General features: G+C 37.4%; 1 protein-coding gene across 1 annotated transcript in view; it reads right to left on the reverse strand.

Annotated features, from left to right (window-relative positions):
• The window catches only part of ITGA4 (integrin subunit alpha 4), a 78,430-nt gene that overhangs the window by 47,757 nt on the left and 8,177 nt on the right, over positions 1-22,496 (reverse strand). The window contains exons 3-10 of the mRNA XM_006740931.3: positions 13,110-13,216; positions 12,865-12,994; positions 11,013-11,080; positions 9,525-9,654; positions 7,721-7,806; positions 6,978-7,040; positions 6,747-6,884; positions 3,330-3,441 (exon numbers count right to left, since the gene is read on the reverse strand). Coding sequence (XP_006740994.1) covers positions 3,330-3,441; positions 6,747-6,884; positions 6,978-7,040; positions 7,721-7,806; positions 9,525-9,654; positions 11,013-11,080; positions 12,865-12,994; positions 13,110-13,216 — 834 coding nt within the window. The remainder of the gene's footprint in view (positions 1-3,329; positions 3,442-6,746; positions 6,885-6,977; positions 7,041-7,720; positions 7,807-9,524; positions 9,655-11,012; positions 11,081-12,864; positions 12,995-13,109; positions 13,217-22,496) is intronic.

The raw sequence follows: 22,496 nt of genomic DNA on the forward strand, positions 1-22,496 counted from the left end.
AAGGCTGCTCTCTTGACCTGTGCAAAGTATTTTAAATTCTCATATACAACTATACCCATTCAGTGATTTATTCAGTGGACAACTACTGAACAACTACTGTATTCTGGGCATTTTCCAGGTGCTGGTCATACAGGGCAGTACCACGAAAAGGAACTTTATTCTTGTGGGGAAGAAGGGAGCTAAAACCAGAATAAAAATACCACATACGAGACGGTGGGGGAAATGATGGAAGGCTTCGCATAGAAGAGGAAGCCCCAAGCTGAGACTCCGTATTGACAGGTGACAGCCAGGAGAAGCACAGGGTGAAGGCACTTTAGACAGAGGAAACAGGCTGCGTAATGGCAGGTGACAAAGGGGCAACATTGCACACGTGAACAATGGCAGTGAGTTTGAAATACCGGGAGCCATATATACAGCCTAAATACTCACAGGAACATAAGAGGAAGGAGCAGGAAGGGAGAGAGGGAGAGGGGAGAGGAAGAGGGAGGTAAGGGAAGGAGTGTGGGGAGAAGTGTCCTGTGGCCACTGAAGACAAGACCAGTTACAGATGCCATTCTTCAAGGCCGGTTTAGACTTCAGCCAGTATGGCTACATCCTGAGTAACTAGGATGTGAAGATCATAAGTCTGGGCTACAAAGGTGTTGATACATGGAAATTCTTGCAGTAACAATTACTAGCCGTAGTGATGTAAGGCACATATCTTGAAACAATACAAATGGGCCTTTTCAAAGGAAATATAAAAAGGCCCAGATCAAGGTCATTCCAAGCAGAAGACATGTGGATTGCATTCAGTCTTTTCCTAGCTTATATATAGATCCAAACTCTTATTTTCTAGGATTATATTTGGATCTGTTATAGAAAATACTAAAATTTTAGCCATCATTATAGTTAGAAGGAAAACACACATTATTAATTTTTTTTTTTTTTATGTCTGTGCAAGTCCATTTGGGACACAACATACAGAACAAACACGGACATATTTGACAATGTTTCCTACTTTCCATCTGAACATTTTATTTCATTGTTAGTGTAAACTATAATTATCACTGGTATAATCACAATAATTTTAACATCAGCTAACACATAATGCTTATTACAACACGGGGAACCACTCTAGGGGCTTCACACGTACTAACTCATGTAACTCTAAAAACAACTATATCGAGTAGATACTTTCTGATCCCAACTCTGATGAGGAAACTGAGGCACAGAGTATAACTTGCTCAAGGCCCCAGAGCTTGGACGTGAAGCAGCTGGGATACAAACACTGCATTCTGGCTCCAGAGGCCATGCTCACTCATTCCCACGCTCTGTGGAATCATTAACTCTACAGGCTCTACCCAGTGTTTTCCTCCCCTGAAGACTTCTCCTGTTCTGTGTCAAAGAACTGTTCAATTCATGATTTGATAATCTATCAATATTTATTTCAGGGGCACATAAAGTAATAATAATACAGCTTATAATTTACAATTATAGAACTTTCTTATGGCTTGGCTCAAAAAATACTCAAACATATAGTCTAACAGTCACATAAAAATGCTCAAGGTGAAAAAAACCTCAACTAAAAATAAGCGGTTTTTGCCAAATCTCTTTTACGGATGAAACCTGAATGCTGCCTGCCAGGCATATTCGTCATGTAGGTCTGTTCGTGTACCTCTTCCCTAACTTCCTCATCCTTTTGATGCAATTTTTATGCTGGACTGTTGCCAAACTGGTTATCTCCTTAGCAAATGGCTTGCTTTGCTTTTCTAAGTGCACAGGAAATTCATATTTTTTCTTTTTTGAATACAAAAAAGGGAAAGGATATGATGAATGCAAAAATAACTTAGGTCTGCTATGGAAAACACCACAAAAGTGTGCATAGTAAGAGGACATTGACTCTGATTTGCATCTCTGCCTGGAGGTGGAGGGAAAAGGAACAGGTGAGATTTTCATTCCCTTTCTACACCATCTCACACATCCTGCCATGAACACAAAGTAACTTCATCCATTTACTCCCGAAAAATTAAGTAAGATAGAGTTGGGGTAAAGAAATAGGGAAATACATAAAGAAAAATAAAACACAGGTGCCTTGCTTTCTCACTCAGGCAGATATGGAGGAAAGGGCCTCAGGGAAGAAGTACTGACCCTGCTTCCAAATCCTCAGGGTCTTGTTCATATCCAAAACGTACAAAATGCTTACTCATTGGCAAAACAAAAATGCTATTCAGCCATAAAAAAGAAATTATCCTGCCATGTGTGACAACATGTATGTTCTAGATGGCATTTTGCTCAATGAAATAAGTCAGAGAAAGGCTAACACTGTATGACCTCACTGAGATGTGGAATCTAAAAAAGAACCTAAACTCAGAAATAGAAAATAGAACTAGAAAAACTCTAGAAATGGTAATATTTGTACACCAAATTACACTCTCTGACATTTAATAGGGTTCATATATTCGACATGCGATGTATATTCTATATATATTCAAAAGAGATATTCAATAACCCGCTTTCTTCTCAAAGACAAACATATTTTACACATTTCAAGTAGAATGAAGTCTTTACGCATCAGAAATTAAACAAGTGAAAACTTAAGAGTACTCCCTCGCTTATTTCTAGTATCTGAGTAAATTGCAACCTAACATCACCATATACCAATCGCCAATGACCATATCAAGAGGAAAGACAATTCTGAGCCCTGAAAGCATCAAATACTTGCTGAACTCTAGAAATTACGCACACTCCTCTCAAATCCATTCATCATTTTATGCACAATTTTACCAGACTTAGTTACTCCTCAGCTTTAGATTGAAAAGAGTCAATGTTAAGAGGGAAGGCGGGTAGACACAGGTACTTCAACAGCAGGGCTGATACCCTGGCAACAGACTCTGTAATGACACCTATTTCATTCTGGAGAGGTTTCCATATCAGTTGGTAAATAGCCACTATTGCTGGGTCTGCCAGTTGCCCCCTTATCACTGCTTAGGACTCTCTCCCACATTTCCCCAAATCCTTCCACAGTACAGCAGCTGAATAATGAATGCCTAGCACAACAGGAGTCTTCTGGAACCTGCTCCAGCTTGGCAGCCAGCCTCTGTTGCGTCTTGTCAGTATCTTTACTGTACTTATCATCAAATAGTACAGTCTAAGGATTCTGATCAATTAAGAATCAATAACTGACAAGTGAGGAGAAGTCAGATGTAACACTAAAAAAAAAATACACTTAGCATAACATTCTGGCTCCATTTTCTAGACAAAGGCAAATGACCTAAAATTCCACTCATATGCTCTTCCATGTACCATTTTCAAAGCAGAAATCAAGTATTGAATTAGATACTTTGAATTACCTTCAAAGCCATCATTATCAATGTCACCAAGATTAACTATAGATTCCCCAAATCTTGCAGCATATTTGTCACTTCCAATGAGCTCTGTTTCCATTTCATTCATTACTGCTCCCTAGACAGAAAAGGGGAGAAAAGGTGTCATCATAACACTCCCTGACAACTTTACACATGATTTACCTTTGTAATTGGATATGGATTTTTTTCTAATGCTTCAAACAAGTTGGACAAACTACAGACTGAGCTTTAGTACACACATCTCAGTTCAATTTAATAAATATTTATCAAGTATGTCAACACATATAATAGTATGATTAGAGCTCAGAGGACATAAAAACTGTCAAACTCATGATCCCTAGCTTTGAAAATCCAATAAATCATTTTGATAATTCAATCTAACAAATATTTATTGAGTTCCTACTAAAGGCAATGCACTACACAAAGAGTGAACAGGCAAAAGAGGACAAGGCAGTGTGTGTACAAGACACACTCCCCTTCCTGAAGAAGCCTAGTTACAGGGAAGGCTTAACACAAACATGTAAACGACTCAGAAGTACAAACTGCTTTGTACTGTCAAGAAGCAAGGACAGCATATCTAATTGTGAAAGCAAGGTGAGATCTCATAAAAGATGATATTCAAGGTGGTTATTGAAGGGTGGACATAATTTTGATATAGAGTATTATCAGCAGAACAAATTCCAAAGAATTTGGCTATTACAAACAGTATGTATAATGAAGAAGACCAAAAACAAAACAAAACAAAACCAAACCAGACTGAAATGTTATGGTGTGGTATTTTCAATACTGAGGGAAATTTACTCTCAATTTAAGGACTAGGAAGCCACTGAAGGTTTCTGAGTTGAGGAGTTGGCATACCTGAAGCTGGCCTTTGGAGTCTTAGCAATGAAACATGAATAGGTCAACTGCTATCTCTTAAATTGGAAGAGGAGTTATTACAATAAGACATTCAATAATGTTGCAATAATGAATCATTATAATAACAACTACCAGACCTCTTTCCAAACTCTGATCATGTCACTCTTATGTAGTAAGAAAAAAAAAAAATCTACACACTATTCATCATAGCGGATCCTTTCCTCTTCTTAAACAAGTCTATTCAACATTCCCTAATCACACACAAATTCTTCTGCTTGTGATTGTGAAACACCCTTCACCTTTTATTTTCCAACTAAAAAACTCCTAAACTTGTCTTGTTCAAATACTTCCTCTGTGAATCCTTCTAGACCAAAGTGAATTGCTTCTTCTGCTTTGTACATGCTACTAATGTGCTATTTACCATGTTGTATTCAATTCTTTACTCTCATGTTTATGTCTTTTCTGGACCTGAGGTCTTAGAGGTCAGGATTAAGATTATTCTCAGCTGTTTTCATAGTTTTTGTTCCATTTCAGATACTCACTAAATGTTTACATTTTTTAATGAATCATCTCTACAGACAGAATCACCGGCACCAGGAACAGTAAATGATTTTATCAAGAAATAAGGGATAAGAGAGCTCGCGAGGCTCCAAAGGAAATGCCTAATTTAAGGAGAAGGGAGAAAGGGCTCCCGGGAGGATGAGAAGGTGCAGACCAATGGCACTGGAGTTCCCAGGAAGAGGGTTTCAAGAAGTGGTGATCACTCTTCAAGTATTCTCCAGTCAGAGAACGGTGACCAAGAGTTCTTTGGGGACCTCTGAGAGTTATTTTAATAGAAGTAGGTGGAAGCAAGATTCATTCAAGTATCATTCTTTCTTGAGTTCATTCAAAAACAATTATTGAGCACCCATTTCTCCAGTACTCTTTCAAACCCAAAAGAAACAGCAGTAAACAAGACAGAGGATTCCTCTCCACACAGTGTCTATACTCCAGCAGAAGGACAATATCAAACCAGATGAATAAATAGGGAATATAATGCTAGGTAGTGGCTAGTGCCATTTTAGAGAGTTAACAAACACGAAGTTAGAAGGGAACAAAGAATCACCTATGTCAGAGGCGTTAAAAGCTGAAATCAATTATGAAATTACCTCGTATTCAACAGTGGTGCCTCAGGGGAGGCATGAGGGAAGAACAAGAGGGCAGCCTAATGGGTAGGGCTCCTTCCTTGCCCTTTAAACAAAAGAGATACACTTTTATCTGTCTTTCCTATTAGGACTGCTTAGGATTATCAGTGAGAAAAAAGATCATATATGGCCTTATTTTAGGCATATATGATAATTTTTAAAGTGTTTACATAAAGTTTAGTTATAAAGAGAAGGAAAAGTATGCAGAATGAGGATGTAGCTGGTATAAGAAGACCACTTACGGATAGGGAAATGTGAAAGGTCTTTACAAAAAAAAAAAAAAAAGAAAAAAGTAAAGCCTAATATTGCTATTAAGGACATGTGAATGATCACTTTGTAGATGGTATTGCTTTACTACTAAATTTAAGTTTAAACACAGTCTATGGAAATCCCAGTTCATAAATAACTCCGTTGCTCTATATCTGGAACTTTGAAAATCTCTTAGCTTTATAAGACAGTATTTTCTCTTTTGAATCATACAGTGTTTAGTCTGATGCTTAATATAGGAACTTATTAAATGCTCTAAAACCATTAAGATTACAAATACCTTCTTGAAACAGATTTTACTTTGTTGAATCCTGACTAAACATGCTGTGCCTTAAGAAAGGACCCAATTTTCTCACAAATCCCTTCTTGCTCTTAAATCAAAGGAACAGACCAAGAAGACCCCATTAAGGCCCTATCAGTTCTTTGTTTTGATTTAATGCCAAGAAGATAGACTGGCAAGATAGGGTCAGCAGAACTCTTTAAATTGAATTGTGAAGTGGTCAGTTTCTACTCCACAACATCCCCCATAATCTAAAACTCAACCGTAAGTGGTAATTACCTATTTCTACAACTACTATATCCACTTTGGAATAAACTATGCCCATTTTATACTCTTTTCAGGAATATCATCTACAAATATTGTGCAAACTAACATCTTATCAAAACATATGGTTTCCTACTGTTTCCAAATCAATAAAAGCATCTCATACTTTATCTTCTCCTTCTGGTAATATTTCTAATTAAAGACATTAACGACAGAACCAATAATAAATCCACATTTTAAGGGATATAGAAAAATCATTCTTTCAAATTAGATTTGGATCATAATAAAACTAAAAGAAACTCCAACCACTTGAAGGACAAGATGTGAGTAGGAAAAAAACAGAACAATTGATCTCCTGCTTCTGGAATATCAACAGCTTCCCCTCTCCAAGCATGTTCCACTTTTAGAGCTTTAGTACAATACCAGAGTTTTTACTTTCATCAGTAAAATTAGCCTAAGGATCTAGATACAGAACTCTGGAATAAGAATAGCTTCAATTTCTATCTTAATCCCATCAACAGCCTCTAGCTGGTGAGCAATTGGACTTACCCAGCCAGAGTTGATGTACACGAACACTCTGCCTTCCTCCCTGATGATGCTCTGCATGGGAGCTCCCACGAGTAGGTCTGAGAAGCCATCTGCATTGAGGTCCACAGCACACACAGAGGCTCCAAAGTAAGAGCCAAGCTGCCCGAAAACAAAACCAGATCCAGTCACCGAGGGAAAAAAAGCAGAGTTATTCACAAAAGCTCTCAGCGATACCAAAGATGGAGACACTACCTTTTTTCCTTTCACTTCATGTAAGATATTTAGTTCTTTTGCATCGATGCTGAATATGTATGCCTGCAATTGGGAAAGGAATTAGGAAAACTCAGACTGCTAGCACATTAAAAAAAAAAATCTTCAGGGGATCAAAACATCAATTTTCATAACGTGTAACCGCTCACAAAGATTTTTGAAATTCCTTTTCAGAGTGATTCAAGAGGTTTAGGTGAAGCACATTCACATTAACAGGACTTCCTTGCCAAACTGTCTTCTCAGGAACGATGGTGTTGATCCCCGAGGGCACAGCAAGTGTTGTTTGCCTCACTTTTCAAAGTAAGGCTCAGAAAAGTTTAGTAATGTCCACACAGTAATGTAACAAAAACCAGAACCAGAAAGAACATCTTCTTTCTGGTCTTACCCCAAAACATGCAGCTGTCTCAATAGCCCATCATCTGTAAACTCGTGAACCAGTAAATACATTCCCTGGACAAATGATCTTGAGATCATTTTATTTCAAGAACAATTTACTCACAAGAAAGAAAAGCCTCATTTGACTTACAGAATTTCTCCTTAAAGCTTTTCTAATAAAATTTTATCTAAAAGCCATACAACTTTCACCACGAAATGCAGTTCACTGCTCATTGTGTCGAGCCTTCACTTCTTACCATCTTTGCAGTTCTTCCTTCACCTCTCATGCAATTTCCTCACCAAGTTTTTGAAACTTGGTGAGGAAATAAATGTAAAAATGTAATTCTTACTTTACCAATCTGTTCATGTTGAGGGGCTCCTCCAACGACTTCAGTCGTATGTGGACTCCGAAAATGACCAGCTCCAACTGAGTATCCTTCAAACAAAGTGGAGAAAAGTAGGAGAATCATCATTTGCGATGGGTAAACTGTATCATCACAAATCCACTCGTAGAAATAATTGAGACTGAACTCCAAATGACTAAACAGTTTTAAGAATATTTAGTTTAGCAATATTCAAAACTGGTCATTTATTCTATGCTTTAAGCAATCATTAGTATGCATTATGAAACTAGGCCCATGGTTTACATTTCCAAGTACTAGAAATTAAAGATAGCATTTCTACATTTGGTTAGTCTCTATGTAGTACCAGGACATGCTAGCCTCCAGGATTACAACCATAATATTTTAGGTATCTAAAATAGAACATTTTAAACTTTAAGTAAAAGAACTTCCTAAACTTCAACTTTTTTGCCATGAAATCTTCTATTGTAATAAACCTGTATGATGACACAAAAGGTAAAATATTTTATCATATGACAAAAGGCATAATACTAAGTTATTTTTTTAAGATTTATTTGAGAGAGGGAGAGAAAGCATGCCCATGAGCAGGGGGAGGGGCAGAGAGAGAGGGAGAGAAATCCCCAAACAGACTCCCCGCTGAGTGCAGAGCCCAATGTGGGGCTTGATCCCAGGACCCTGAGATCATGACCTGAGCCGAAACCAAGAGTTGGATGCTTAACCGACTGAGGCATCCCCTAATTACATTTCTTTTTTTTTTTTTTTAAAGATTTTTTATTTATTTATCTGAGAGAGAATGGGAGACAGAGAGCATGAGAGGGGGAGGATCAGAGGGAGAAGCAGACTCTCTGCCGAGCAGGGAGCCTGATGCGGGACTCAATCCCGGGACTCCAGGATCATGACCTGAGCCGAAGGCAGTTGCTTAACCAACTGAGCCACCCAGGCGCCCCCCTAATTACATTTCTTACAACACTTCAAGATATCCCTCAACCATAAACAAGTAAATGTTGAATTATAAATGAATTCCCTCTGAAAATGAATTTTTACTGTATGAATGGGAAAAATGCTGCTTTTTCTTATTGTAATTATTTCTGGGTATAGGCTGCTTACATGCGAAGCACGCGGCTTAAACAAATCTGTATTTTCTAAGAAGCTATAGGAAAAGCATCTCTTTTACTGTAACAGAGGAATTGTACCAGGAAAATCTTGGGTTTCTGTAGAAATACAGACTATAAAGTGTCCTATTGCACAAGAGGAGGAGGAAATGGAGGGGGAGGAAGAGGAGGGAAAGGAGAAAGATAAGAATAAACTCTGGGAAATATTCTAAGAACTTATGAGGTGAAGGTCAATGAGCTGTTTTTAGACCCGTATGCTTCATAATGTTACCCATTGTCTAGAATGCTGTCGACAGCCCCACCGACTTTCACTTGGCCCTTTAAGAAACTATACTGACTCATACATGATTAAATTAATTCATGTGGAGTGCTCATAAAAAGTTGCTGGGATATGGTAAGCACTCAACAGATGCAACCCTTACAATAACAAGTTGACTACATAAAGATACAAGCTTACGAGAGTAAACTAAACCCAGAGTTCTAGTCTAACTATATATTAATGATTGTAATTACATACGTAAAATATTACGTTTCATAGATTATATCCTTAAAGCGATAGTTTCTGAACTCTTTAACTGCTACTGGCCATTTTGATCTTTTGAAGAGACTAATAATCATAAATAAGGGAAACTTGTATCTGTAAGACTGAGATGACTGGAGTTTGTCCATTTTTACAGTACCTAAGTAACTTCCAAATTTTACTTGATTATTTGTGTCTAAAAAAGCCTTGTATTTATTTGTAGTTATATTGTAGACAAATAGAGAGCCAGTCCAATAAGACGATCCTGGGGCTCCCATCACAATTAAATCCTGTAAGAAAAAAAAAAAACAATTTATCATCAATTCAAAGTTTAATCCACCCAAAACCTCCTCCAGATATACATTTTAAGTAAATAATGATGAGAATACATTTTTATAATACATTTCTAAAATCTGAACATTTGATGAATTTAAAAACATATCAGAAAAAAGCCAGAAGCCAGTTAATGAATTTTCACCTATAAGCACAATTTCAGAAAAGAAACTCACACTTAGCAGTGGACTTTAAATTGAAGCAAGAATCATGGAATACTAGACTAAGCTTTTAGGAGACAGGCAATGTGGTTTCTGTTAAAGTGAATCGTATCTGGGTAATTCATTAGTGCTTATTATGGAGAGAATCACATGTTGCCAAAGACCAAAAATGGACTTAATTTATTCCTATTTGCAAAGAGCCATTGACTAGTTTCTTAACAATGCTAGCTTAGAAATTAATAAATCCAGTGGAATTTGGGGCATATGTGGTGATAAATCCAAATTTAGGAAAAGGAAACAAAGGGAAATTTAAAATGAACAGATACATTTGTCTGGTGAAATATGATAACTTTTAGCAACCAAAAAGTATTCAACATATATCTAAATTCCTTAAACAATCCTGAACTCTTAAAAAGGTCAATTTAAATATAAAGATTTTTTTAAACACAGTAGATAATATTTATGGAAATTGTTAACCTAAGGCCTGACCACAGATTCAGAAAACATTCATAAATTCTTAATGAGTTTTGAAGGGAAACTGGGAGACTTGGGGGTTGGATACAACCGTGACCTTTGATTGTATATCCTCAACTGTTAGAGAAAAAATAGAGCTTGGGAATATGTTTAACTTAAGATGATACTAAATTCTTAAATCTCTCAATTCTCATAATTTAAATGAGAGACATAGATTCATATGCTTTTCTCCCTCAACTAGTAATTAAAAGTAACATATTTGGATAGAAATTTTAAGCGTCTAAATTAAAGCAAATAACAATAGCTACTTTTGATTCCTATTAAATGTTGAGCACTGGGTGTTATATGCAACTAATGAATCATTGAACACTACAAAATCTAATGATGTACTACATGTTGGCTAATTGAACATAATGAAACTTCTTGATGCAGGTAATGTTCTTTACTGTAGACTTTTAGTTGATCTTATATGGCACAGCCATCTTAAGTATTAACTTTTCAAAAGTATATGTGGAATATTGAGTAGTAAAAATTAAGTTGTAATATACTGAAGTTTAAGAGACATATTATTCAGAGATTATACAATTTTTTTTTACTGTAAAACATAATAACACAGTCTCAATCTTAAGAATTAAAATCCTATATGTAAACATTTAAAGAGCCATTTTTTGGACTATTACCTCTGTGTAAAAACTAGATATTCCAGCTTGACATGATGCAAAATTTTCTCCAAATTTTTTCACATAATCTAAAATGAAGTAGAAAAACAATTCAGGATTTCATTGAAAAATAGGCAAAATTCGCATAATTTTGTTAATCTTGCAAATCCTTACAAATGCATCTTTTAAGGTTGATATTTTATACTATCTCATTTTTAAAACAGTCACTTTGATAAATGTAATATCACCAATCTTTCATATTAATCCTCAAAGATATTCCTCCAAAATGGCAGTAAAAATATTGACCTCTGCCTCTTTTTCACGGGAAGAACATGCAGCATATGCTCAAAAAAACTGTCAAATGAGTATCTAAGACAGATGTAGGACTTGCAGCTTCCAGTCCAGGTTTGCATTTAAAATAGGCTTCCTAAATTGTGCCCAGCTGAAAGGAATAGTGAGTCCAGATCTGCATGGAGATGGAGGGTCTCCTACTACAAAGCCCCCATGAATTGGATGCTTTTGGAACTTACTAGGAAGACAAAGCTCTGCTTCTCCTGAAGAACTGACCTAAGTAAACCTCTACAAAAATACGAATCAGGACCACATCTTTGTTTTGGCTTTACTAACCAAAGAAAAGTTAGATAAAGTTAAATAGTTTAACTATTTAATAGATAAAGTTAAAAGTTAGAAAAGTTAAATAAATTGTTAAGTCATTTGTAATTACTAGTCCTGGCCATGATTTTTCCACTCCTTTTTAGATCTTCCCTTTTTTTTTTTTTTTAAATAAATTTCCCCATAGTCTTAGGTGCTATAAGTTTATGCCATCTTGAATTTGTTTTTAGAATGTGGCTGGGTGTATCTGAACAACAAAAAAAATTCTATGAAAATGTTTTAAAGTGTAAACCATAAACCATTAAGAAAATGAGAATGATAAACATACAAAACACTAGACTGAGTTTTATTTCAATTAAGAATTTAAAATTCACCTTTTGTCTTCTTGACACTCAAAGGCAAATCAGAGATATATTAAATGAGCTTTTCTAAGACATCACATACCACAGAGAACTCCAATATGAATAGAATAACTGAATTTGCATACATGGTCAAATTTTGTCAGGTAATAGAAATGTTCTTTGAACACTGTGGTAATCATCTTAGAAGAATGTGGAAAATGGAATACATATATATTTAATTCTTAGTTTTCCAAAGACACATTTTTAGAATTTTATTTCTGCTACAGATCTGTTTTTAATGCTCTGTTGACATTCACCCCTAATTTTGCTCACTTAATTGTTTATGGCCTAGCTCTGCATACACTACTGCTCCTAATGGCCTAGAATTTTCAAGGGAAATCTTTTCAAACTTAAGATACCAACCCCTTATCAAGGAATGCATATGAATTTAAAAAACAAAAGACAGTGAGTGGGAAAGATTTGCTTACACTTATATTTGAATCTTTCTGAATATTCTTGGAAGCTAAAGATAAAGCAAAAAATCTAAACAGTTCTCATCTTGTCAGACCTTTCAATCTCAAATTTTCAATCATAATTTCATGATTTTAAGTATCTGATATATGCTGGGCATTAGCCTTACACAGAATTAAAAATATATCTAATACAAAAGTGGGTAATTATCAACTACATTCAAACATAACTGGACAAATTTCTATTCCTAAAAACACAAAGCACATTTCTTGCAACTACTACTGCAATTGAGTAAGAAAAGGAAATACTCTGAGTTGTTAAAAAGAATACAGCTATTTTAAAGATCTCTCCCCCATCCTCTGTACATGCAAAATTGAAAATTAAAAAAAAGTAATTAAAGGCATTCACTTGTTTCTCTTGATCCAGTTAATATCAAAAGGATTCCTTACCTTGATAGCATGGAGCTATTCTTTTACTCAGTTCTGTTCGTAAATCAGAGGGCATTCCATAGCAAACACCCGTGGGGAGCTTATTTTCATTCTTTATATAAAATATATTTTTCCATCTATGCCCACAAGTCTAAATAAAACATAAAAGTAGAACAAATGATGTGAACATCACACCCAGAATATCTGAATCCACGACGTTATCATTGGACTTAGTAACCTAGTAACTAAGTAACCTAGTAACCTACCACAATGGAGCCATTTTCTCCTGGCTGTCTGGAAAGCGTGACCCCCAACCACTGATTGTCTCTTTCTTCCAGACAAGTCTTTCCACAAGGTTCTCCATTAGGGCTACCTACAGCATTTGAAAATAATTTTATCATTAGTTATCTTGAAACCATGTTATTCTAAGACAGCAGAGAAAATAAACATGTTTATCCCCAAGTTTTCTCCTTCAGCCATGTGCAAAATACCCTTGACTCCTACTTCTCTGTCACCTCACACTTGGCGCACAGGACGGGGTCATGGTGAGTTATGCTGTGCAACAGGACGGTTCTCTCACCAGGTGGTTTGCGTCTGTAGAAATGATCTCTAGCAGGTAACCTCATGAGGAGATGGGTGAACAGCATGACTGGAGGGAAGTGGGTGGCGGGAGACCAGTTTAAACCAACATGGGCCATGCAGGTGCAATTGCAATGTGTCATCTGCGGCAAAGAATTTGCACCTTTGCTTTGATCATGTGTCTAGCATTACAGGCAACAGTACCAGAGCACTTTTTAAGACATTTCTTGCATTAAAGACTCTAGGGGAAGAAAGAGAGCAATGTGGTCCTCAGTGCTTACGGCACAGTTTATAGAGGCTGGAAGGTGATAACCGAGCACACGGAAGGTCACTGTGTCTAATTAACAATATTAATAATGCCTAGCATTTAAGACACACTGCCCTATGGTTTACATTTAGTTTATTGTGACTATTTTGAACAAAATAAAAAAGACCTGAAAAACCAGATTATTTGAGTAGTAAATAAAACACATCAAAAGGCACTTTGGCAAATGCATAAAGAGCCAGAAAGCCAAACATAAGTATTACTGCTGGGCAATAGAGCACTTCTAAACTGTACAGAGAAAAACTGATCTTCCCAATGATAATTTCTTTCTTTTGTTAGAGCGACTTCTTTGCTTTCTAGCTGGGATCCCATTAACGTGATTTCAAATAAGTGGTTTTGGGGGAGAGTAAGATATAGTACCTTAAGGATCCTTTTGCTTTCTTCCCACCTTCTTCAATTGCCCTGTGACAGTTCCATTCCACCTGAGCTTAATTCCAAAGGTAATTACAGTTGCATCAGCCTGGCTGGATAAGGATGTGGAACGTGGGTTTATTTAATTTTGAACACCAGTCACTGGTACCACGTTAATCATACATTTTTAGTGACCATTCTCTAAATCATTAGGCACCCTGTCTCCTAGAACCTTGACCTCTAGATAAAGCTTCCTGGGCAAACTCATAATTTATGCCTACGTAAATAAGGCTAATATTTGGAAGTTAAATTAGTTGCAGTAAATGTCCTGGAGACATTTAGTTTGTCCAGGAGAAATTTTGTTTTAGGGAGAATAGAAAGATGTTTTGTGTATACATTTGTTCTCCAAAATGTTGTTCAGGACAAACAGTAAAACCCTTCAACACAGCTGTACTGAACAAAGTTTCCTAGCGGCTCCCCAGAAGATTCTGTTTCAGTGGGTCCAGGTGAGGCCCAGACTATCCCCAGGTGAGTCTCAGGGTCTGGGATCTTGTTACAATAGAACCAGGATAAGGTTTTTGGCCAGGTTTCTTACAGAATAGGGACTACTTCCACCTATCGGTAGCAGCTGCCTGGAGCACTGGACTTGAGAACAAGTAAGGAGAGGTCTGAAAAAAAGAATGCTGGGGTTGATAAGTAACGTCAGCCTGGAATGAAAAGGGAGTTTGCTGCAGCCCAAACCTTGATAAAAGGTGGTTCAGGTAGAAACAGAAGGCTTCTTTGTTAAAATTAACAAAGGGGGCACCTGGGTGGCTCAGTGGGTTAAGCATCTGCCTTCGGCTCAGGTCATAATCTCAGGGTCCTGGGATCAAGCCTCTCATCGGATTCCCTGCTTAGCGGGGAGTCTGCTTCTCCCTCTCCCTGCCGCTCCCCCTGCTTCTGCTCTCTCCCTCTCCCCCTCTCTCTCTCTCCCCCCCCTTCCCTCTGTCAAATAAATAATCTTAGAAAGAATTAAAGGGAAAAAGCAAAGGAAGGAGAGCAAAGGAGGGAGAAAGACAACTTTGAGTGTTGGGCGGGTAAGGTCTAACAGAATTGTTACTGTGGTTATATGATGCCAACATAATTGAAGGAAAGTGAAAGAGAGTGACAAACACAACATTTTAACTTCCACTGTGACGCAATTTTCAGTTGGACTTTTCACCAAAACGGCCAGTTTTTTTTTACTAATGTCAAAATGGATAAATGGTAGACTGTCTACCTGAAGGTGAAATTCCTATTACTTACTACAATAGACACTTCAATAAAATATCTTCTCAGAAAATACCTAAGTCTTTCTAAAATTAATGTCACTCAGTTAACTAAGGCAACTGAGCAAGAGGAAAATTAAGGTTAAGAGAGGAGGGAGGTCAAAAATAACACCTTAGTGCTATTCAAATGAGGCATATTTCATGGACACTTTCATCATGATTACAGCATTGATTATACCCAATATTTAGAAACAGATTTACTGTTCTGGAGATGCCACCCCGAAGTTCAAATAAATATAGAGCCACAAAAGATCATGTAAACTGCTTGATGAAAATGGCCAAAAAGCTTTTATGTGAATTGTTATTGCCTGTTTCTTAACTGAGCTCTTTTAAGTTGTAAATTTTAAGATGGAAACCAGAGAAACTGGGATGTTAAGCAGTTTTCTGGTGCCGTAGATGATTCCACATTACGTTAACAACACCAGGTGACACAGAATCTTCACTGCTCAGAGCCTCATCCACCATAGCCAAACGACTCATGTTCCTACTTTCTCTAGGTCACTTCCCTCACGCATTTTTCTCTCCGTGTCTTTGTGACGCTCTCAGATCTCTGGGACTTACACCAATCACCCCCCTCCTCCCCACCAGCTGCTGCTCAGGCCTTGGACCTGAATGACACTGTCCACTTTCCTCGTTCTTCAGCTTACAGATCATGGGACTTTGTCTCCCAAGGGAAGGAACCAATTCCTATAATAAATCTCCTTTTATATCTATCTACCCACCTACCACCTACCCACTCTACTGGCTCTGTTTCTCTGGTGAAGTCGAACACAACTACTACATTCATTTATTCACAACTACCCTACTTCTAAGACTTAGTCAATAATAACCTAATTCATCATGGCGAGTACCCCATCTTGTTCATCCTTATCCCCCTCAACACACAGCCCAGAAACGTGCGCTGATAATGGGTCAGTAAATTAAAAAACAGTCCAAAGCTTCAATTATGGTTTGACTAAGTTTCTTCTACTTGTTTTGTCTTAAGATGTGCACAAAAGAAAGGATGCACAGGCAAGAAGAAATTTCACAAAAACAAAGCCATGAAACAATTATTCTTCCACATGAGAAATAAAAACTAATTCTAATAAGTGCACAAACACACACTCGCGTTTACAGGCGTTTCTCCTTCCCACTTTCTGACGCTGCTTTTGCCACAGAGGCAGGCGCCCGGATACTTTGAGCACTGATTTCAAGACAGGATCAGTTCAAAGAACAGCCTGGAAGTCGCCACTGCTGTTCTGAGGATTTACTTAATTTCAAGGAACTTTTTTTTTTTAAGATTTTATTTATTTATTTGACAGAGAGAGACACAGCGAGAGAGGGAACACAAGCAGGGGGAGCGGGAGAGGGAGAGCAGGCTTCCCACGGAGCAGGGAGCCCGATGTGGGGCTCGATCCCAGGACCCTGGGATCATGACCTGAGCCGAAGGCAGACGCTTAATGACTGAGCCACCCAGGCGCCCTCAAGGAACTTTTTAGCCTTTTCTTCTATAGTGCTTGCAGAATCTTGTCAGAGAGGTAAACCCGTGGCATCACCAGCTTATGTTCAGGGCCATCTTCAGAGCTTTCTCTTAACCTCGCTTGCCCAAGGTCATGCCTCTAGAACGTGGTTCTCAGCCCTGACTGGACATTAGGATCACCTGGGGGGAGTTTGGAACAAGTACCGGCACCTGATCCCCACTTCTGGAGGCTCAGATTTGATGCATCTGGATTATGACCCAGACGTTAAGAATTTTTTGAAAAGCTCCCCAGACAGGTGTCGTGTGCAATTGAACTTGTTCTCTACAATGTAAATGGTTATGCCTTCTCCTGTATTACATCGTCTTTGAAAATACTCCATTTTCAAAATAATTGTAATACCTTTTTGTCCTCCTTGGTTTCAGCTAGATATCAAAATAGGATATAAAATGTTAAGCAAACTTTCTTCATGTGGAAAATACAGTATTTCTAATGTGGTCAGAAATGATTATTATTAGAACTGTCATGAGAAAGTTAATTCTCATGAATTTCCCTGATGGGACACCATAAATAAACTCAGATTATCTTTATATTTTATCCAAATGTCATACTGAAATGATTTATAATCTGGTTTTCAATTCAGCTCAGACATTTCTAATCTAAACTCTTGGTAAATCAAATCAGCTTCCTAATTGAAAAAGTACTTTACTTGGTTTAACATAAAAGAGGTCAGCAGAAATTAACATGTGATCATTTCCCATGCTTTTATGCAACTAGAATGACTAATCTTAGCACAGCTGAATGCCTTTTCCCGGTAGATATTAAAAATACAAAGCCACATAAAACCATATTCTTTATTCTAAAAATTAGGCCCACTTTTTTTTTTCATTTGGGAAGGAACATACAAGATGTATGCTTTTTTACTTCAGTTTTTCATTTCCATCTATGGATTTTGTATCAGTCCATACACGTGTATAAATGTGAATGAGTGGTTCATTTTGTCAGATGAATATAAAGGCTGTCAGTACAAAGCCAATTAGGTCCATTCTTCTCCATCCCTTTTTTGTTGTTATTCACATCGCCAGTTTTGGTGTCATCGCTCCAAGTGCCAACATATGACAGACTACGGAAGACTAGATATTCACTCTTGAATGTCACCTCCATGAGGGCAGATGGCCTCTTTCGTTGACGGTAGCACTCCCACAGCACAGAACGGGACGTCACGTACAATAGGCAGGACCAAAATACATATCTGCTCAGGGAGGGGATTCTGTAATACACCGACCATCACAAAAATCCTTTATGAGGATATGTCAGCGAAATTTTCACCAAACTCTCAGGGATTTAAGCTTCGGAGAGGTCTTCTTCCTTCACTACTATTTGCCTCTACTTCTCCAAAATATTATCCCCTTCAGTTTTAAGATAGTAACAGAGGGTCTGAAGGGAAACAACATTTACAGGTTTGAAGTTCTTTACAGAGTGTGATCTGGGAGGAGGACAATTGAAGACGGAGACTCAGCTGGGGCCCGTGGGAAGTGCCTACGTCAGAGGGTTTCTGTGAGGATCTTGAGGAGTAAATGAGATGCCCGTGGAGTGCTTGGGCCAGAGCCTAGCAGAGGAAGCAGGCAAATGTTCGTTGATGTTGACATTATTATTATTTTAAGAATTAAGCTAAACATGATTAAACTGCACATATGGCATGTCATATATCCTCCTCCGTAAAATATTTGTGGCCCATCACTGCCAGGCCTTATCATTCACATTTAACTCTCTTAATTTTCACAGCAGTAGCAGGAGGCTATTATCAACCTCATTTTACACGGGAGAAAATGGAATCTGAAGGAAGTAAAGTTACTTCCTTGAATCCAGGGGGCTGATAAATGAAAAGGTTTAGAATAAAAAAATCAAAACTTGTCAGAAATCAAAGATCTCTGTTACTTCCTACTACTCTATGGCATGTACAATAGAACTCTACAAATATTTCAGAGGTAGGAATGAACTGAAATCCATTTCACTTTCTAAATCTTTTTTTTCACCTTAAAATGTGTAAAATATCACAGATCTGCCCACAGACTGTTCAGTCAACTTTCTAGTTCTCAAGAAAGATGTCACGTACTTAGTCCCTCTCTTGCCCTGCCCTTTTCCTCAATTTAGATCGGTTCTCAGTATTTTGGCATTTCCACTGAGGAAAGCCCAAGGGGAAAGATCAGACTCCAAGTCCTTCTTCCTACAACTTGCTGACAGCCTGAGTGAAACACTTTGTGGGTAAGGGAGCCTAGGACTTTTGGATGCAATGACGTTTGATTTATCTGCCTGTGGCTTCCCCATCGGCTCAGACATTTGACTGGGGCTCTCAGTCTGACTTTCTAGCTACTACAACAACACACACACTGATCTGATCTTTCAAAAACATGACAAAATTTAAAGTTTCAGAAAAAGAGTGAGAGCCCTTCCTCCACCAATTCCTTTTTTTTTTAAGTTGAAGTTCTTTTCCATTGAAAGATGAGTCCTACATATTTCAAATTTTTCTTAAATAATCCTGAGACATGGATGACCACTGTTCTATTCTATGTTTGATAAAGAGTCATTTATTCAGGATATCTTTATTTGTAGAAGCAATAATTACTGAGTACAAATAATTGCACAATTCCTTCTACCTAAATTCAGAATATTAGAGAAACATATGGGATTAAAAGTGAATTCAATTCAACTATGAAGATTATAAAATCTACCACTGCAGGATTATGAGGATCATAGAAAATTTGCCCTTGTGCCTAAAAGACTTCCTGGCACCTAGTAGGTGTTCATTAAATGGGAAATGCTTCTGCTCCGCAGCCTCCCTGCGTTGTGTTGATTTAGACTGCACCAGCAGAGGGCGCTCATAGCGCTGCGAGATTTAGTCAGCAGGCCTTCAGCTCTTTCAGCCAAGTGGCCCCTTCTTGTAGTTTTTCTTATCAAATTCTAATTACTATTAAATCCATTTTGTTCACTATATTAAACTATGTACTTTTCCCACATACCTACTAAAACATGGTGGTGATATTTCTAAAAGATAAAAGTGACGTTTATGAATTCAACAGCAATAACAATAATTTTAGGTCATGAAACGTAAAATGGCAAGTTTTGGAGAAGACGTGGGATGTGAGAATACTGAACTTCCAAGACAGTTTCCTCCAGCTTGTCTGGAGTCAAGATATCAAAATAAGCACAAAAGACTCAAAGATCAAAATAAACATCAAAATTAGAAACCAGTCTCAAAGTATTTTCTTTCTGGAAAAACATGTATTTACATGTCATATTCTCAGGCTTCCTAGTCCAAATCTGATAATGGTTCATAACCATGCATAGTGTAGGTGAGAAAGAGCTCACAGAACCATAGGCCTGAAAAAGCCAGCGATTTCAGTCCTCTGTTTCATTTTATTTAATATCCCTTTTTTACTTTATACATCTTATTTTATTTATTTTACTTTATTGTATTCAGAAAGAGTTCAGCATAGAGGTAGATGTCGCTAAGCAGAAGAGCCAAGTTTTAGGGCTGCAATTTTATAAATCAGGGTTGATCCTGAGTCATCATTAGACCTCAAAATTCTAGAAAACTAGGTCACTTGTGAGCTTAATTCTAGGTTCCGATTTTCCTCCAGGGACATTAGGCCCCAACTTCTTCAAATTCCTACAGGAAACCTACACAAGTCCTTTCACTAACTGCAGCAGAAAGTACAGCAGAAAAGTGTACCATGACTGATACATTCGGTGAGCATAATTTAAAGAGGGACCATTGTCTTAACAATAATAACTAATATTTATTACATGCTTCCTATGTACCCAAGCATACTTTTAATCCCATGTAAACATATATATTAACTCATTTAATTTTCATTACATCCTATGAGCACATATTATTATCAAAATGCAAACTGTACAGATGGAGAAGCTGAAACAAAGGGAGGTTAAGCATCTTGCCCAAAGTTACACTGCTAGTAAGTGGGGAAGGAAGGATTCAGGTAGACACTGTCAACCGCCACCCTATTCTACGTCACAATGATTGCTATTTCCCTGTGAGGCAGGGAACGAATCCAAATATTGAAATTATTCATAAACCTATACAAATTATATAATAACCTACTCCTTTAACACTAATTTCCAACATTAGAAAACAAGGAAAGAAAATTCTCTATTTCCATGGTTTTCAGTTAAGCTCTTGGACTTATGGATTCATTTGAAAAACTATCACTAATAGATGGATACCATTCTGAGTGTCTTTGAAACAAGAACAATACAAAAATGTAAACTGGGGGGGAAAAAAAAAAGAACCTCTAAGGAAACCTGCTCTCACTTAACAGTAGGTGGTCAATATTGAAGCACTGTGCTTGGTTTGGGAGTTTACAAGGTAGGATGGAGGAGGTCAGGAAGATGCGAGGTATGAAGTATGTGAGAGAAATAAGAGTCAGTCAGGAACTCCACGGCATTATTCAATATAGGCTCAGATCGAGATGAGTTACAGACGTCAGAGGACATGTTTCTGTCCAAAGTTCAAAGGATGGGATAAGATGTTAGACAATGATTTGCAGACAAAATAATGACCTTCTAAAGAATATTAAAAAACTTTCACAAGACAAGAATGGGATCAGGTGACGTAGAGGTAGAAAGATTTCACAAACATAGGGTATACACTGAAAGAATCTTCAGCATAGGGTGTAAGTTTGAAAGGACATGCCTAATCCATTTCACACAGTATTTCCTACAAAAGAGATCTGATGACTAAGTCTACAGGCTTACTATTTCTGAACATATTTATTGTGAATTATAGAATTTCAAATAATTTATATGAAAAAGATTCCCCCCATTTTTTAAATTTTGGGGAGCATCAGAACAAACACACAGCATTACTGAACACTTGTAAGCCCACTTCCATGTTCTAATTTGATGTTTCCAGCTGTCTTAACATTAAAAAAAAAAAATCCCAGTTTTTAAAGATGGTCAGTTCCAAGCTCCTTGTCCCAGGAGTGGGTATTATTGTTTAGATTGCCTGGTATGAGCACGCAGAATCTTTGGAACCCAAGGCTGACCCAGACTTTTGGAAATGATGCTGAAGTGTATAGCAGAGGAATTACCCAAATCTGAGAAATGTATCCATCCATTTCACATTTATTGAGCTTTTACTATCTGCTCATCAAAACTGGCCAGAACAAGTTCAACTACTCAGGTGTCTACTCTTCCAGGAAACCTTCTCTCATCATTCAAACAATTTCTTCTCCCCACTGTGTCTCTATCATCACATTTAATACATACTCTCATCATGAATGATCTAACATTTACCTGTCTCTCTTGTCATCTAGAGTGATTTCTTTGAGGGCTTCAGCCATGTCTTACTCAACTTTCTATTCCTACTACTGTACTGTATGCAAACTGTACAGATGAAGCATAAGTTACCTAGCATAAGTAACCAATAAAATATATTTAATTAATGAAGAAAGAACCCAGATAAAAGAGTTGTTGACACTTGCTACCAGTATTTTCTTACTCCTCACTTCTCCTCAACCCTCTGCAGTCTGGCTTTGCCACTAAAACTGGTCTTACTAAGGTTACTCATGAACTGTACTAAGTTCTTACACCTTGCTTGACCTCTTGGCAACT

The sequence above is a fragment of the Leptonychotes weddellii genome, chromosome 3, assembly GCF_054177405.1.
Source record: "Leptonychotes weddellii isolate Sample4059 chromosome 3, ASM5417740v2, whole genome shotgun sequence".
NCBI lineage: Eukaryota > Metazoa > Chordata > Mammalia > Carnivora > Phocidae > Leptonychotes > Leptonychotes weddellii.